This window comes from Pseudorasbora parva, chromosome 13, assembly GCF_024679245.1.
Source record: "Pseudorasbora parva isolate DD20220531a chromosome 13, ASM2467924v1, whole genome shotgun sequence".
NCBI classification, from domain to species: Eukaryota; Metazoa; Chordata; class Actinopteri; order Cypriniformes; family Gobionidae; genus Pseudorasbora; species Pseudorasbora parva.
In genome coordinates this window covers 44319160-44336773 of record NC_090184.1, presented here as the reverse complement: position 1 = coordinate 44336773, position 17614 = coordinate 44319160, and the positions used below count along the sequence as shown (strand labels likewise).

General features: G+C 38.1%; 1 protein-coding gene and 1 non-coding gene across 7 annotated transcripts in view; both read left to right on the top strand.

Moving 5' to 3' along the window:
- LOC137039235 (rasGAP-activating-like protein 1) overlaps positions 1 to 17614 on the top strand; it is a 60743-nt gene that overhangs the window by 31471 nt on the left and 11658 nt on the right. For all 6 annotated transcript variants that reach the window (XM_067414555.1, XM_067414556.1, XM_067414557.1 and 3 more), the window contains 6 exons: positions 1673 to 1826; positions 5923 to 5987; positions 6068 to 6180; positions 9658 to 9850; positions 13061 to 13198; positions 15571 to 15715. In XM_067414555.1, coding sequence (XP_067270656.1) covers positions 1673 to 1826; positions 5923 to 5987; positions 6068 to 6180; positions 9658 to 9850; positions 13061 to 13198; positions 15571 to 15715 — 808 coding nt within the window. The remainder of the gene's footprint in view (positions 1 to 1672; positions 1827 to 5922; positions 5988 to 6067; positions 6181 to 9657; positions 9851 to 13060; positions 13199 to 15570; positions 15716 to 17614) is intronic.
- trnaa-agc (transfer RNA alanine (anticodon AGC)) lies at positions 11943 to 12017 on the top strand. Its single transcript has one exon. It is a non-coding gene; the product is annotated as a tRNA-Ala (tRNA).

Genomic DNA, 17614 nt, shown 5'->3' with positions numbered 1-17614 from the left:
CTATATCCTGATTTGAATTAAAAAGTTTGGGACGTGTCAGTATGCACTAGATCTGCGCATTAGTAAGTTCTCAAAGTGAAAGCAAACTAATTAAGCTAAGCTAGCGGTGACCCTGCCAAACTAAAACGATGCATGCACTGAGACAAATGCATTTGCCCACATATCTAAATGTCTAAAGAAGTTGAATAAGCCCTATTTCTAAAAACGGGTGGGTGTTCCTCTTTGTAGATATGCATCTTTATGTTGTATTTATTTGTCCTATTGTCATTTGTTTATAAGTATAAATTTTATTACTGACCGATTACGTAATTACTTGAAAACTTTTTACTTATATTAAGCAATTATTGCTGTGGTTTACTTTTAAGATTTTGGTCATATTTCCCACCCCAAGTGATCGTGTTATTAAAGATAGATAGCACACAACTGAACCACCTTTTTTTTCTTTCTAAACACAAACAAGATTCATGCATTTTGTCAGTTTTATTGCCAAGTGTGACTATTGTGCATCTAACATAATAATATGGTTAATGTTGCATCCTAATTATATATATATAAAAAAAAATGTTTGCAAATCTATGGAAGTGATCACCACAATAAAAACTAATTTTGGTCAATTTTATATATATATATATATATATATATATATATATATATATATATATATATATATATATATATATATATATATATATATATATATATATATATATAATATATATATATATATATATATATATATATATATATATATATATATATATATGTATATATATGTATATATATACATATGTATGTATATATATATATATATATATATACATATGTATGTATATATATATATATATGCGCTAATCCTGGTGGGATTGAGCTATGAATAATAAGTGTACTAATACTTTGTTCAATTTAAATAAATTAAATAATATAAGTTTAAGTACCGTAATTGAGTGATTCTGCATTTCCTATGCATGTTTTTTTTATTGCGTCATAGGTCTTAAATTTTATTCATAATGGTCTTAAAAAGTCTTAAATTTGACTTGGTGAAACCTGCAGATACCCTGTAACAAGTTTGTGAATATTTTAAATAAAAAAGAAATAAAACCGATACAGATGAGCTGTCATACAGCGCTATTGTGGCTGCTGTGTCATGTGAGAAGCATGACGTGTCGCCATGGAAACAATAAATATTAAAAAATATTTAGCCAGAGAGTATGGTCATATTTCTGCAAAATAATACTGAACATTGAAGCTGGTTTTTAGCAGACCAAGAATACAGACTAGTTTGCTGTTATTAATGCTGTAATATCACTCGTATTAGTGCTGTAACTTATTTAGTGTTAAATTAGGCCTATTGTAGTCGGGTTAGGTGGCTTAGCTTTTACTGTGAATTTGTTAAGTAACTTGTGTTTTGTATCTATTTATATTTATATAAGTATAGTTGAACTTGACTTTTAATAAATTGTTCAATTTAAAGATTTTTTTTTAAAAATCAATAAAAAGCCATTCTTTAATGTCTTCCACCGCCATTTTGTGGCTCTTTTTTAAAAGTATTGGTTCAGGCACCTTTTAGGCACTGGTACCGTTTTAAAAGTACCGGTTTGGCACCGGTATCGTAAAAAACCCAACCCTAATGATACAGCCTCTTTAAATCGTGAATTTTTCCCACTGCTGTCAGGTCAATGATCCCACACCTCTGACCCTGCTGGAAGAGGTCACGACGGTGGAGACTCGGCAGGACGTGGCCATGACGCTTGTGAAGATCTATTTGGGTCAAGGCCTGGTCGTGCCGTTCCTGGACTATCTCAACACCAGAGAGGTCCACAACACCAGTACGTGTGTGTGTGTGTGTGTGTGTGTGCACGAGCGTGTATGTGTTTGTTCTTGTGAAATATCAGGACACAAATGTGTATAATGCCATGGGTATGACACAGGTATGAGAGGGTGAAATATGAGGACATTACCCATGTCCCCACTTTTCAAAAGGCTTATAAATCACACAGGAGGAGTTTTTTTGAGAATGTCAAAATGAAGAATGTTTCCTGTGATGGGTAGGTTTAGGGACTGTGTGTGTGTGTGTGTGTGTGTGTGTGTGTGTGTGTGTGTGTGTGTGTGTGTGTGTGTGATGGGTAGGTTTAGGGGCAGGGGCAGTGTAGGGAGATAAAAAATACAGTTTGTACAGTATAAAAACCATTACGCCTATGGAATGTCCCCACATTTCACAAAAACAAACGTGTGTGTGTGTGTGTGTTTGATTAGCAGTTTTCCTGTGTGTAGGCGACGTGACGACTTTAGTCCAGCTATATTTACACACAGCTCCCCTCGCCACCATGAAGTCATCTCCGAACTTCTCTTCTCTCATTAATGATGTTGTGTGTGTGATTCTAGGAGCGCGTGGGTTTTTCACACTCGGCTGGTGTTTTATGTTGCGTTTGTGCCGCACTGATGACAAACAAAAGGGCCCAAGTTTCCATAGCAACTCCACAGGATGCAGCTTCAAAAGGAAATGGAACAATCATAAGATGGGAATGTTTCGATGAAAGAGGACGACGGGAGAAAATAGACGTACAAGTTTCTAACAATTATAACAAATTCAACTGGATAGAGTTTCAATGTGCCTAAATCAGGCGTCAACCATATGAAACCATGATTATTGACTCAAATATAACGAATAATACTTTTGATAACTATCTATTTGCCTGTGGTCTTGCACTAAAAATTAGAAATCATCATACTTTCCCTAGGTGATTAATCAAAGTACATTAAAACAATTGTCTTGCATTACAAGTATTCTGAAATGTGATATTTAGATATGCAAATTAACTATGCTAATTAAATATGCACTAATTTGCATATATTTCTAGAACAGAAATCTAAACATTTGATAAACAAGTTCTTGTTTGATTTGGATTTTTTCCCCATTTGTGCTGCTCTCCCTGATCTTATCCACGTTAGGCTGCAGTGATAATAATAATAGATTTTATTTATAACTCACTTTTCATTTCGAATAATCTCAAAGTGCAACAATTGAAAAGGAAAAAAAAAAACAACACAGCAAGTTCTTGCCTAGAACAGAACCACGCCACCAATCAAAACTGTATACTAATGCCGCGTTCCAGGCAACCCGTGTTTTTCCGACCATCTGCCCGTGGAAGTGCACTGGAACGGCCGTTAAACCCGTGACTTCCCACCCGTGAGCTCGTACTAGATTAAAGGGTTACTTCAGCGATTAACATATGGCTTTCTATCAGTAGAAACCCTGGAGTATATTTGAATGATCGTGCTCCCCCCTCTCATATCCCCCTGAGATGAGAGATTTATGAATTGTATTTGACATCGTCAAATATCGTCGATTTGGGTCATCGGTAAAATGTTTGGCCAGATGCTAAAGACTACAGCCAGCAGAGGGAGCTATTTCCGCATGTTTTCAACTCGCACGTGGGCGGTGGGTTCGCACCAAGGGGCAACCTCCCGCGATCTCTCTTGAAGCCAATACGGAAGTAATGTAACCTGCAATTCATCGACTGGCCACTAGGGACAGGCTCCAGAAGGGAGCAGAATCTCATTGAGCCCCATGTTAAAATTCTCAACTTTAAAGCAGAAAAAAACATGTTTACAGCTTGGTACAAATTGTGGTTTTGGCTTATAAGGCTAATTTTGATCTTCATGACAACTGTGAGGGGGGTGAATTTTTTTATAACTCATTCGTTTACATTATATAAAGCCTTAAAGTTCTGCATAATTAAGGGCGTGGTTACAAGTGGATAGCCATTTATCTGCCGTCTATAGTCATTGCGTCACCTCAGCTCCGCGCACATCCCGCCTTTTTGCCCATTTTCTGTTATTCGGGAGTGACACGCGATGACTCGTTCACAAGATGGCAACGCCCAGCTCGCCCCTACTTTAAGCTTCAGAACGGCTTATCAGAATCCTATGGGTGATGTCACGGATACTACGTCCATATTTTTTTACAGTCTATGGTTCGCACCAAGCAGCAACCTCCTGCGATCTCTCTTGAAGCCAAAACGGAAGTAATGTAACCTGTAATTCCTCAACTGGCCACTAGAGGCAGGCTCCAGAAGGGAGCAGAATCTCATTGAGCCCCATGTTAAAAGCTACACTATGTGATATTTTCCCCCATCTAGCGGTGTAAAGGTATATGACCATCCAGTGAATATTAGAGTGCGTTCACTCTTGTCATGTTTGGTTGGATTAAAACGAACCCTGGTGCGGTTGCTCGTTTAGTGCGGTTCATTTGAACACATGTGAACGCTGCCATCCGAACCCTGGTGCGCACCAAACAAGCGGACCGAGAGCGCTAAAAAGATGAGTCTCGGTCCGCTTCCAAACGAACTCTGGAGCGGTTCGATTGATATATGAACGCAACACGGACCAAAGACATGTAAACGAACCAAAAACAGGACATAATGTCACAAGATGCGACGCATAGTCAGCTGATTTGACGATGCGGAAAGATCGGTGTATCCAGAATGAGTAACGTTAACGTTAGAGGGCAAACGTAGACCAACGAGGAAGAGCCTCATCAATATTTGGTCCGACGAGCGTGTTTCGAAAATGCTAGAAAAACGCTCAAAAAGCACACCTGGCTCTTCTCATCAAAGTTCCTGTGTTGCCCATTAGTCGGTACAGACAACAGAACGGCCGTCTCTTCTGCACAACGGAGGAAATCCTGGAGCTGTTTTGAATGTTTTGAACATTATATGAGCTCTTCATGAGTTCTCAGTGGGTAAATAATGCCATATGTACACGCATAAAATGATGGCGTTTAATCCGCACACAGCGTTGTTTTGAATGTTCGGTAAGTGAGATATGCATCATATAAGCCGACCAATCAGGTTGTGAGCGTCTCCCTGAGCCTTTGGTTCGGTAACTTTAGGTTTGCTGGTAAAAATGCCAGTGTCAACGCTAAGCGGACCAGGACTATATGTTTTGTTTTTGTTTTTTGGTCTGGACCAAACTAACCGAACTAACCGAACTACAAGTGTGAACGCACCCCTAGTTTCTGTTCCTCTCAATTCTGATTTCGTTTTAACTCCTACGGTGGCCGATTTAGTCCAAGATTAACACGGCAAGCCCCCTCTTCACATTCGACACGGTGCCATCGAGTGTTAAAATGCGAAAGTCGTATGTCGGGTATGTCCCTCTTTGGCTAATGTACTTTCAAGATGGAGGAGCAACATGGCGACCGGCATTCGAACCCCTCACCCGTATGTGTTTTCAACGGCATATTATAAACTTACGAGAATACTTTATTACTTGAAAGAAGTAAATATACATTAATGAGCACATATATTTTTGAAAGAACTAAGTGTTTTTAGCTAAGAATAAACTAAAAAAGTTACACAGTGTAGCTTTAAGTTCTCAAGTCAATTCCATATGACGGAGGATCAAGATCCTATTTCTATTCCTGACGGAATCAAGAAACAAGAATTCAATCAGAAATAAGATTATTTTTATCACCCCATTGGCAGATCATTTTGCCTGTTTTAAGCAAAAACTCACTTCATTTTGATTTTATTTTCAACAAAACAAGAAAAAATATCTAATGTCATTTTACTTATTTAGTAAATGCATCTTGATTTAAGAATTGTTAGATATTCAGACTAGGAAAAGGCAACATTACTAAGTAAGAAGAGCATTTTTTGCAGTGTGCAAGTGTTAATTTAAGTGCACTGTAGCACTGGGGAAACATTGATTTTTCTTCTAGTTGTAAATAAATAAATAACATTTGGATAGATTTAATTTTGCACATTTATATGGATATTTACTCTTCTGTGTGGATGACAATCATAGTAGAATATCTGCGCATGGACAGCAGACAAAGGCAGATTTCATTCTGGAGGAACATAAGACTGAAACGTTTGAGAAACACACAGACAGAAGTTGTTTTCTGTTTCTCCCCAATAGCTGATCCAAACACACTCTTCCGCTCCAACTCACTGGCCTCCAAAGCCATGGAGCAGTTCATGAAGGTGTGTGTATATCTTCATCTGAAATATAATCTTGTGTTTAAAACGTGTGAGTGATAGTAAGAGGGTTTGGTGTGTGCCAGGCTGTCGGGATGCTGTATCTACATGAGGTTCTGAAGCCCATAATCAACCGGATCTTTGAGGAAAGGAAATACGTCGAGTTGGATCCCTGCAAGATAGACCTCAACCGCTCCAGGTGCGAGTTCATAACACAACATATACACAACAGAAGATAATTCACACAGCATATTATCAAAAAATACCTGCAGGAGAGACGTGTTGCCAGGTAACAGCAGTGAACTCTACAAACTTTGCCTCTTTTGGTGGCTTTTAGATCTATGAATAGCGAGATTTTACCACATGTGAAATGTCACCGAGCACAAAAGCGCTCCAGGTTTCAGGTAATATTTGAGATATATTATATACACTACCATATCAGTAGTTTGGAGTCTCTTCTGCTCACTATTTATTTGATCAAAAATACAGTAACATTCTGAAATATTATTATAATGTAAATCATATGTGAATATATAGTAAAGTGTGATTTATTCCTGTGATCAAAGCTGAATTTATCATCATTACTCCAGTCTTCAGTGTCACATGATCCTTCACTAATCATTCTCAGATGAGGATTATGATGATCAACACACATTTATGATTATTATCAGTGTTTTTAGGGGCCAAGCACCGAAGGTGCGGAGGCACCTATTGAAATCGTATGATTTCTTATTATTATTATTCCGCCATGGAAGTCTATGGCAGCCCATGGAACCGTTTGCGGGAAAGTTATGAAATTTGGTACACTGGTAGAAGTCTTTACTAATAGTAACCACACCCAATTTGGAGTCTCTAAACCATTCCCTCTAGCGCCACCAACTGTCCAAAGTTTCACTCATGTTTATGCTAATAACTTTTGAACCATAAGGGATAGAAACAAAATTATTTTTCCTCTGATTCCTTGGCTTAAGCCGATTCGAATGCAAAACCAACTTTTTCGAACTAGTCCTAGGCCGTTTGTCCGATTTACACGAAAATTGAACCAGATTATCGTCAGACAATGGTGACAAAAAGTTATGGAATTCAAGTTGATTCGTCAAATCGTTTTTGATTAACGTGCGAACAAATTTTACGTAGCGCGTGCGAAAACACACTAAAGGCTATATCTCCACAACGCTTTGTCGTATTCAAACCAAACTTGGTACGTGTCATCACAAGCATGACTTGAGGCAACATGCAGCGTTTCGGCGCAGCGCCACCTACTGGTCAGGAGATAGCAAAAATGGCTCTTTTGGCTTATAACTTCTGAACCGTTTATCCAAATATCATAAAATTGGTCTCATTAGATTCAGGGCATCATGCCGAATCGAAGGATATCAGACTTTACCATGTTGGCCATTTTGGGCGTCGGCCATTTTGAATTATGTGCTAAAATGCTGTATTTGACGAATGCATGAACGGATCGTTACGAAACTTGGTATGGGTCATCACCACGATGCCCTGAAGTAGCCTGAGAAGTTTCAAAACAGCGCCACCTAGTGGAGAATTTTTTTTTCCAAACGCTTATAACTTTAAGTGTGATTGAGATATTTTGATTTTTTGTACTCCTGAATCCTTGCTGAGTCCAACGATACCAAATTTGCCAGGTTTCGATGTACGGTTTGTGCAGAGTGGTAATTAAGTGCTTATAAAACATTCGCTGATATCTTGGAAACCGCTAGTCCGATCGAGACGAAACCAGCGTCAGAAAATCGGAAACATAGGTCGATAGCGATATGCCAATGCCCAAATCTCAAAATATTGATAGTAAGGGGTAGTAAAATCCAATCAAAGTCATGTGTCAGACATTTTGTATGTGTTTTTTCACATAAATGTCTATAACTCCAAAACAAAATGAGATATTTCCACCAAAATTGACACACACTTCTATGGGCTCACTCCGAGGACACACAAAAAAATTGGTATGATTGTGCCACTTGGTGGCGCTATAAATAAACAAAACATGTAATTATCTCTTTTTTTTGCTTATAAATTGTCTCCAAATGTCTTTACTTATTTTTGCAGTTGGTCTGCTGCTGGCTTCCTTGTTTGCTTTTCTTGCGCTTGGCCCCGATAATGGCTGCTTGTTTTTAAATATTTTTGTGGAAACTGTGATGCGTTTGATTTTTCAGGATTTTTTGATGAATAGAAAAAGAAAAAAAAACTCAGATACTTGAAAAAAAAAAGTACCTTAAGGGATAGTTCACCCAAAAAATTAATTTTCTGTCACAAATTCAGTCTGTTTAAACATAAGCCCTGTGTCCACTGAAATTACCCCCGAATAGTTTGTCCCAGGAACTTTTTTCCCCATATCTGTTGCTGTCAGCTGGTGCATCCCAATTTGCATACTATCCGTCCTAAATTATAAAAATTGAATTAGTATGTCCCAAATCTTAGTATGTTGAAATGAGTGTTCAAAGGTACCCAGATGGTCTACCATTTCCGGTTAGAATCCTGCGAGTTGGACGAGGATTCGATTAGAACTACAAATATGAATAAAAAGTGTTAAAAACTACAGAAATGGAGGATGTGCAAGTTCAGCGGTTATGTAGAGAGGTTTAGATAAAGGGGTTTGAGTGATCAATTATCAGTATTTAACCTTACGAAAATATATTTATTCAGTGTTAGCCACATTATATTTCACCTGCAGCATTGATAACTTTTCTAAAGATGGTCATAGCTTTTAAATGCATCATTATATTTAAACACACAAGGAGAGTCTCTGCATTAAAGACACACACATGGCAGATCAACATGCGACTACATTTCTCTGATACGTTAGGAGATTAAACTGAATGTGGAGGATTTTGACTGGGATGATGATTGACAGGGCAATTTAAACAGTGATGGGATGCACGTAACTAAGCAACACAGTCCGTTAAAGATGGCGAAGTAATATGTCCCAAAGCTTGCCTAATCTTCTGCTACACACTCAAAATTATCTTTATTTTCTTCACAAAAAGAGTACATACTTTTAGGACGTTGTATAAGTAGGCGAATTGGGACGCAGCATATATAAGGCTTAATTTTAGCATTTACTGTCCCTTTTAAGTGTCATGGCAAAGCATTCTGGGAAATATAAATCCCAGCCCAGTTTCAGTTAAATTTAAAGGGATAGTTCACCTAAAATGTAAAATTCTGTCATCATTTACTCTTCCTCAAGTTGTTCCAAACCTGCATGAATTTCTTTCTTCTGCTGAACACAAAGGAAGATATTTGGAGGAATGTTTGTATATAAGCAGATTTTGAGTCCCATTGACTACCATAGTAGGGGGAAAAAATACTCATAAAAGTTAATTTGATTGAACTCATTTGTTTTATTTGAGTTGGCTCTACTCAAACCAATTCATTATTTTGAGCGTTAGGGTTTATAGTGTGCGGGTGAAACTCCACCGACTTTAATTTAATTTTGATTTATATGCATTTGCGATCTCTTTATGAACTTCTTGAAGCATCAAAGTGGTAGTTGCGTAACTGTCAATGGAGGGACAGAAATGTCTTAGAATTTTTTTTAAAAATGTCTTCATTTGTGTTTCAAAGATGAACTAAAGTCTTAGGGATTTGGACCGACTTTTTTATTTTTAGGTGAACTAACCCTGAAATGAAACCCTAACCCTAAATACTTCTCTCTTTCCAGACGTATATCATTTAAAGGCTCCGCGACGGAGGCGGAGGTCAGAGAGAGCAGCGTCGGGCTGCTTCAGACGTACCTGACCAGCATCATGGAGGCCATCGTGAACTCAGTGTCCCAGTGTCCTCCTGTGATGAGGGTCGTGTTCAAACAGCTCCATAAACGAGTTGAGGAGCAGTTTCCAGAACCGGAGAACGAGGTGAGGACTTCATCCGAGTGATGATGATGAAGAGAGAGAGAGAGAGAGAGAGAGAGAGAGAGAGAGAGAGAGAGAGAGAGAGAGAAAATTAGTAAAAATCAGTCGCACAGTAGAAACTGCAGTCTTGTCGATTCCGTGTCTAAAAAAGGGTTAGTTCACCCAAAAATGAAAATGATATCATTAACTCCTCCCCCTAATGTCGTTCCACACCCGTAAGACCTCCGTTCATCTTCAGAACACAGCTTAATATTTTATATTTAGTTCCTCCAGTGAAAGTGTATGCACACTATACTGTCCATGTCCAGAAAGGGAATAAAAACATCATCACAGTAGTCCATATGAGACATCAGTGGGTTAATTAGAGTCTCTTGAAGCATCCAAAATACATTTGGGTCCAAAAATAACAAAAACTACGACTTTATTCAGCATTGTCTTCTCTTCCGGGTCTGTTTTCAATCTCTCCCTCAGACTATAAACGAAGCTCGCGCTCCAGATAACACTGCGCAGTCGCAAACGAAGATTGAATACAAACTCAGAAGAGAAGACAGTGCTGAATAAAGTCGTAGTTTTTGTTATTTTTGGACCCAAATGTATTTTGGACGCTTCAAGAGACTCTAATTAACCCACTGATGTCTCATATGGACTACTGTGATGATGTTTTTATTCCCTTTCTGGACATGGACAGTATAGTGTGCATACACTTGCATACACTCTCGGACTAAATATAAAATATCTTAAACTGTGTGTGAAGATGAACGGAGGTCTTACGGGTGTGGAGCGACATTAGGGGGAGGAGTTAATGACAGACATTTCATTTTTGGGTGAACTAACCCTTTAAACGAAGAGAGAGAGACATCCTCACACATAATGAGCAGACAAGTCCAAAGCAGTACATGGAAAAGTCTCGATTTTTTTCTTTTCTTTTTTTGTTGTCTTTAAAGAGGAGGCCCTGCGGGGCAAAGGTAACGTCCCCTACAGGAGACCAACTTGGACCGACTTGTAAGGTCCAGGAGACATTGGCCCTCATTTATCAATCTTGCGTAGAAACGGGTGTATATGTTGGCGTTAGATTATGCTTACACTCCTCTCACCGCCTGATTTATGAAGCTGTTCGCACCTCTGCAATCCAGGTGTACGCAATACCTGCCCTTGATAAATGCTGCGGCTGAAACCGATCGTCATTAGAATAACACGCCCCTATATATTCAAGTCTCCCTAACACGCCCTCATTTTATGGCATGGACAAACAGAAGACGGCAAAGAAGCGAAACTTCTCCGACGTGGAGATCGGGCGCGCTCAATCATCTCACTAGTCCACTAGTCAGGGCACTGATTAGGACATAAGTCAATGTGCTGACTCCCTGATCAGTGCCCTGACTAGTGGACTAGTGAGATGATTGAGACGCACCCATCGAGACCATCACCAGGGAAGTGGAAAAAAGCGAAATTGTTTTATTTGGGAGTTTAAAGAGTGTGAATAAAGGCCCACAAAAACACAATGTGGACCTAAATTACGAGTACTGTTAATAGTGTGGAGGTTGAGAACGATAGTGATGATGATGTGATGTGGAGGACCATTCATTCACATTAATAATTGCATGACAATTTGTAAGATTCTTCTTATTATTATGATTTGTATTATTAATGACGCTTATTGTTATTTAGAAGAAGAATGTCGTTATTATTTATTTTATTATTATTATTATTTAAAAGAAGAAGAATGTCAATTTTATTATTTTGGCAGTCTGAATTATTTTCAGTCCCAGTGCGTGCGCAGCTGCTGGGCCTAAGGCCGGGGACACACTGCAAGCGTGCCGTGAGCGTCTCGGCTGCGTGGCGTGTCTGTTTTTATTTTCGGCTCCCATGTTAACCGGTTAGAGCTTACATACTGCCTGCGCCAAGCCGCGCGGAAAACGCGTGCATGCTTCAAATAGAAGAGACGCCTATTTTTCACGCGGCACGCGAGCGTGTTGGAAGCGTTTCTAGGCAAAATAGCATAGGAAAAGATGTTTATATGCCATTTTGACACGAATATATATTAATAAATGACATTTTCATGTTTGAAAGTCTTTAGGTTAACATAAATGTTGTAGCTTTCCTGTAGCTCAACTAGTAGAGCATGGCGCTAGCAACGCCAAGGTCATGGGTTCGATTCCCAGGGAAAGCAAGAAATGTAAATAATGTAAAAATGTGTACCTTGAATGCAATGTAAGTCGCTTTGGATAAAAGCGTCTGCCAAATGCATAAATGTAAATGTAAATGTAAACGTAAATGTAGATATAGGCCTACTTGTAATAATAAAAAACAACATAATTATCGATTTTGAAATAATAAACCTGTCAATACAGAACGAAATATTCTGTAGCCTATTTTGCCGTCAATACCATATGTATGGTCAACGTTGTCTTTGCTGTATCAAAAGGCAATATATTTATATTTAACATGAAGTATAGGGCTTCCCAGCAGCAGCAGCGCCGCGTCAGACACGCTTCTGGTGTGCAAAGACAGAGAAAACGGCAGGCAGCCGCCCCGCGGCTGACACGCAGCAGAAACGCCACGCTTGCAGTGTCTCCGGCCTAACCCCGAGCGGTCAGGTAAAGCGCACAGGCTCGCAACTGGAGGAATACATGCCTACAAATCAAATGCTTGGTATCACACAAATTAAACATTGAAGTCCATGTTGTACAAAAATAAACACTGAAGTTTATAATTATGTTGTTGTTGTTGTTTACAGTGGGTCATAATATAGCATATCTTGTCAGTGCGTTTTGTGGTGTTAGGAATCGTTTTTCTGCGCATTTTCGCACTAACTCAAACGTGCGTACACCACCTCCTGAGCTGGCGTAGGATTTGAGCGTGCCGTGCGCCAACGTCCATATTGATAAATCTCAAAGTCACCGTGGGTTTGGGTGTACGCTGGACATTTGGTGTACGCACTTTTGATAAATGAGGGCCATTGTGAACCTGCTCCATCTCAGATAGGGGTACGCGAATTTAGAAAATCAGGCAGATAGGGATCTATTTATCACCATTTTATATACCACACTCTTTACAACTGCTTTAATTATCCTTGTTTCTATTTTTATTTTTACACGTTATTCTTATTTCTAATAATTCATTTCTATGTAAAGCACTTTGAATTGCCATTGTGTATGAAATTTGCTGTATAAATAAACTTGCCTTGCTGTATTCACTGTTTCTCTTTTGTAGGATGTGAAGTATTTGGCCATCAGCGGCTTTTTCTTCCTGCGTCTGTTCGCTCCTGCCATTCTGACGCCCAAACTCTTCCAGCTGAGAGACCATCACGCCGACACGCGCACCAGCAGAACTCTACTGCTGCTTGCTAAGGTAACACACAATTCTAGATTCACGTTTTAAATGCATCTTTATTTTAGTCACATGTTTATTTTTACTTAAAATTGAAATAATCTTCCACTCATGAGCAGATACAGATGTTTGCCAATTAAATGCATGCATTCATGTTGCATTCATCATTTTTTATTATATTCTATATATTGTTTTTTTTTTACTTTTTTTTCATAAAATCATAAATTTGACTATTCCATATTGTTTATTTTACATTTATTGCATGTAATTTTCATTTTAGTCACTTATGCATGCATTAATATTGGAAAAATCATAATTCTATTAATTTCTTTGTTTATATTTTACATTTATTTTGATATCATTTTCATTCAATCACTTATTTATGCATATATTTATGTTGAAAAAAAGCATAACTATTATATTAAATAAGGTTTATTTTACATTTATGTGTATCTACTTTTCATTATTTATTAATGCATGCATTCATGTTGGGAAAAAAAATCTACATTTTTATTATATATTATATTGCTTATTTTAATTTATGTTTGAATAATTTCATTATTTATTTATGCATGCATTCATGTTGGGAAGAAATCTATTTTTGTTTTAAATTATATTCTATATTTATTTATTATATAATTTTCATTTCATTCACTCAATTGTGCATGCATTTATGTTGAGCAAAGCATAATTTTATTATTTTCTATATTGTTTATTTTACATTTATTATTATTATTATATGTCATTTTAGTCACTTATTCATGCACTCATTGATGTTGGAAAAAAACCCTAATTTTATTATATTAAATATTGTTTATATATACATTTGTGTTTTTATATTATTTTCATTTAGTTATTTATGCATGCATTCATGTTGAAAAAATAATTACTCTATACTATAGTTTAAGTTTATTTTTGTATAATTTTTAACTTTAATCACGTTTTGTATGCATGATAGCTAACAAAATAATTAATTTGCATGAAACATAAATCATGAAATTAACTTTTCATTTCTAGTTTAAAACTCTTTCGTACATAATGCCTTAATATTATTGCAATACAGCACAGAAAATGAATTAAGCAAAATCATTCATTGCCATTCACAACTGACTTATTTGCCACCATTGGTCACATGGACACGCCCCTTCTGACATCACACCTCGGGTGTCTTCTAGAACTCAGTTTCCCAATTATAATACGGCTTGTCATGTGATTATGAGATTTCTGACTCCAATTGAAGGCCAAATAAATCAGTGACAATAAGCAGACAAAGACTGAGAGAGTTGTCAATATGTCCTGTTTCTATAGGACATGCATAAACTCAGGAAATAAGGAATCAGTCGAAGAGTTGCAGAATGATCTTGGGAAAAACCTGCTGGCGAACCGAGAAAATGACTGAATACTGTCACAGTGAACTTGATTATGAACTAACCAGAGCTGGACAGTAACTGAGCTCATTTACTCGAGTCCTGTACTTAAGTTCACTTTTTGAGTATCTGTACTTTACTGGAGTATTATTTTTTCTGGAAACTTATGACTTTAACTTCACTACATCTGAAAGACAAATATCATACTTTTTACTCCTCTTCATTTCTATCAAGGTCCTCGAAGTCGAAAGTCGTTTCTGTCGCAGCTCTGAAAGTCAGAGGATGATTTTTTTCTTCTTTAAAAGGTGTTTGGGTTTTTGCAGAAAGCCTTTCAGGAATCACTCTTGTAGAGTCTCGTGAAGTTCAATGATTTCACAGCATTTATTAAACACTGATTTATAGTTTAGAGCAAAATGGAAGAAGACGGATGTCCAAATGCTCATTTTGTGGAGTATTCACATAAACAAAGTTGATTCTGTCTTCAGTGAAGGTGAACAGTGTGAGAATATCAGATGTGTATCAGTGTATTGGATCCGTGCATTCGTTCTTAAAGTGACAGCAGCTTTATAAAGAGCTTTGTAACTTTTCTACAAGTATTTAAATGAGTTTAAGTTAGTCGTATGCTAGTATGTCAGATGGAGCGTCACTGATTGGCTTAAACCATGATGGCATAATGTGCATTTATACAACTATAATAAAATAATGCGTTGAAAGTACTTACAATTCAAAAGTACAGTATTTTTGAAAACAGTTATTTTATTTATTTTATTTTTATTTACTAAAAAATCTGTTTTTACAACTTTCACTTGTAACCGAGTAATATACTTTTACATTTACTCAAGTTATGAAGTTGTGAACATTGTCCACCTCTGAAACTTACCACTACCAGCCATCAACTCTGAGGAAGTCACGCCTTCAGAACAGTTTTATCAAAGTCACATGATCAGTGTAAACGGGTAAATCACATCTCTCTCTCTCTCTCTCTCTCTCTCTCTCTCTCTCTCTCTCTCTCTCTCTCTCTCTCAGGCTCTTCAGAGCGTGGGGAATCTGGGGCTGCAGTTGGGTCATGGGAAGGAGCAGTGGATGACCCCTCTGCATCCCATCATCCTTTGCAGTGTGGTGTCCGTCAAAGATTTTCTGGACAAACTTGTAGACATCGATCACGACAATGGTGAGTCACCATGAGGATCACCAGAGCGATGTATTACCATGACAACAGGCAATTATTTATAGAGTATTTATAAAAAAAATACATGTACTTTTCATATTTTCATAATAAACTCTGTCTGACATATTTACAGTGATTAAAAATCAAAAGATTCTCTGCGTGTGAACATGTGAGGGCCACACTTCTGCAGGTATATTGGCAGGAATGTAGCAATTTCTTAAAACAGATTTTGAGAAAATTAGCTTATGACATCTTCATTTTTAAGTTTTGGATTCTTTAGATTTTAATGATTCATTAAGCAAATTATTTAAAAAATCTTAAAGGCAATAGAAAATAATGACAGGTCCTCATATGTAGGACAGGTTCAAGATTTTACTACAAATTTTCTGTAAAAGCAAATCCTCACACTCGTCTTGTGTTTATGTCCGTAAAACAGTTGTAAATGAAACAAATATTGCATTAATTTATATCTAAACAAGCCAATTGATGTGCTTTAAAACTATATATCCACCGATCAGGCATAACATTATGATAGGTGAATAACACTGATGATCTCTTCATCACGGCTCCTGTTAGTGGGTGGGATATATTAGGCAGCAAGTGAAAATTTTGTCCTCAGAGTTGATGTGTTAGAAGCAGGAAAAATGGGATCAAAAGTGCTCCAAGGAAGGACCAGTGGAGAACCGGCCACAGGGTCATGGGCGGCCAAGGCTCATTGATGACCGTGGGGAGCGAAGGCTGGCCCGTGGGGTCCGATCAAACAGACGAGCTACTGGAGCTCAAACTGCTCCAGAAGTTAATGCTGGTTCTGATAGAAAGCTGTCAGAATACACAGAGCAGCTCAGTTTGAGGCGTATGGGGCGGCACAGCCGCTGACCAGTCAGGGTGCCCATGCTGACCCCTGACCCCGCTGAAAGCACCAACAGTAGCACGTGAGCATCAGAACTAGACCACGGAGCAATGGAAGAAGGTGGCCTGGTCTGAGGAATCACGTGTTCTTCTACATCACGTGTATGGCCGGGTGTGTGTGTGTGCATGGCTTACCTGAGGAACACATGGCCCCAGGATGCACTATGGGAAGAAGGCGAGCCGGCGGAGGCAGTGTGATGCTTTGGCCAATGTTCTGCTGGGAAACCTTGGGTCCTCCATCCATGTGGATGTTACTTTGACACGCTCCACCTACCTAAGCATTGCTGAGACCATTTTCAGCCTTTGATGGAAACGGTATTCTGGTGGCTGTGGCACTTCCAGCAGGATAATGCTCCTGACACAAAGCACAAACGCTTCAGGAATGGTTTGAGGAGCACAACGAGTTTGAGGCGTTGACTCGGCCTCCAAATTCTCCAGATCTAGATCAAACAAACAAGTCCGATCCATGGAAGCCCTACCTCACAACTTACAGGACTTAAAGGATCTGCTGCTAACATCTTGGTGCCAGATCCCACGGCACACCTTCAGGGGTCTAGAGGAGTCCATGCCTCGACGGGTCAGCAAAAGGGGGACCAACAAAATATTAGAAAGGTCATAATGTTATGCCTGATAAGTATATGTATACATATATATACACTCACACACATAACAATTAAAAAATAATTATATAGTTCAATTAATAAATAATCATAAATAAATTGTACACAGACATTTATATATATATAAAATTGTAGGCAAATCTTAGACTTTGGGGAGTGTACAGTATAGTTTGTGTTTAGTGTGTGTGTGTTCTCTGAGAGATCACACACTCATATCTATCTATCCTGAGTCCACGCTGAACACGTCCTGTCAAAGACTGCTTTAATATTTAAAGCGTGTGTGAATACATTACACTCGGAGTCTGATGACAGTCACACCTGCAGCCGTAACAGACTCATTTACTTCACAGTGTGTGTGTGTGTGTGTGTGTGT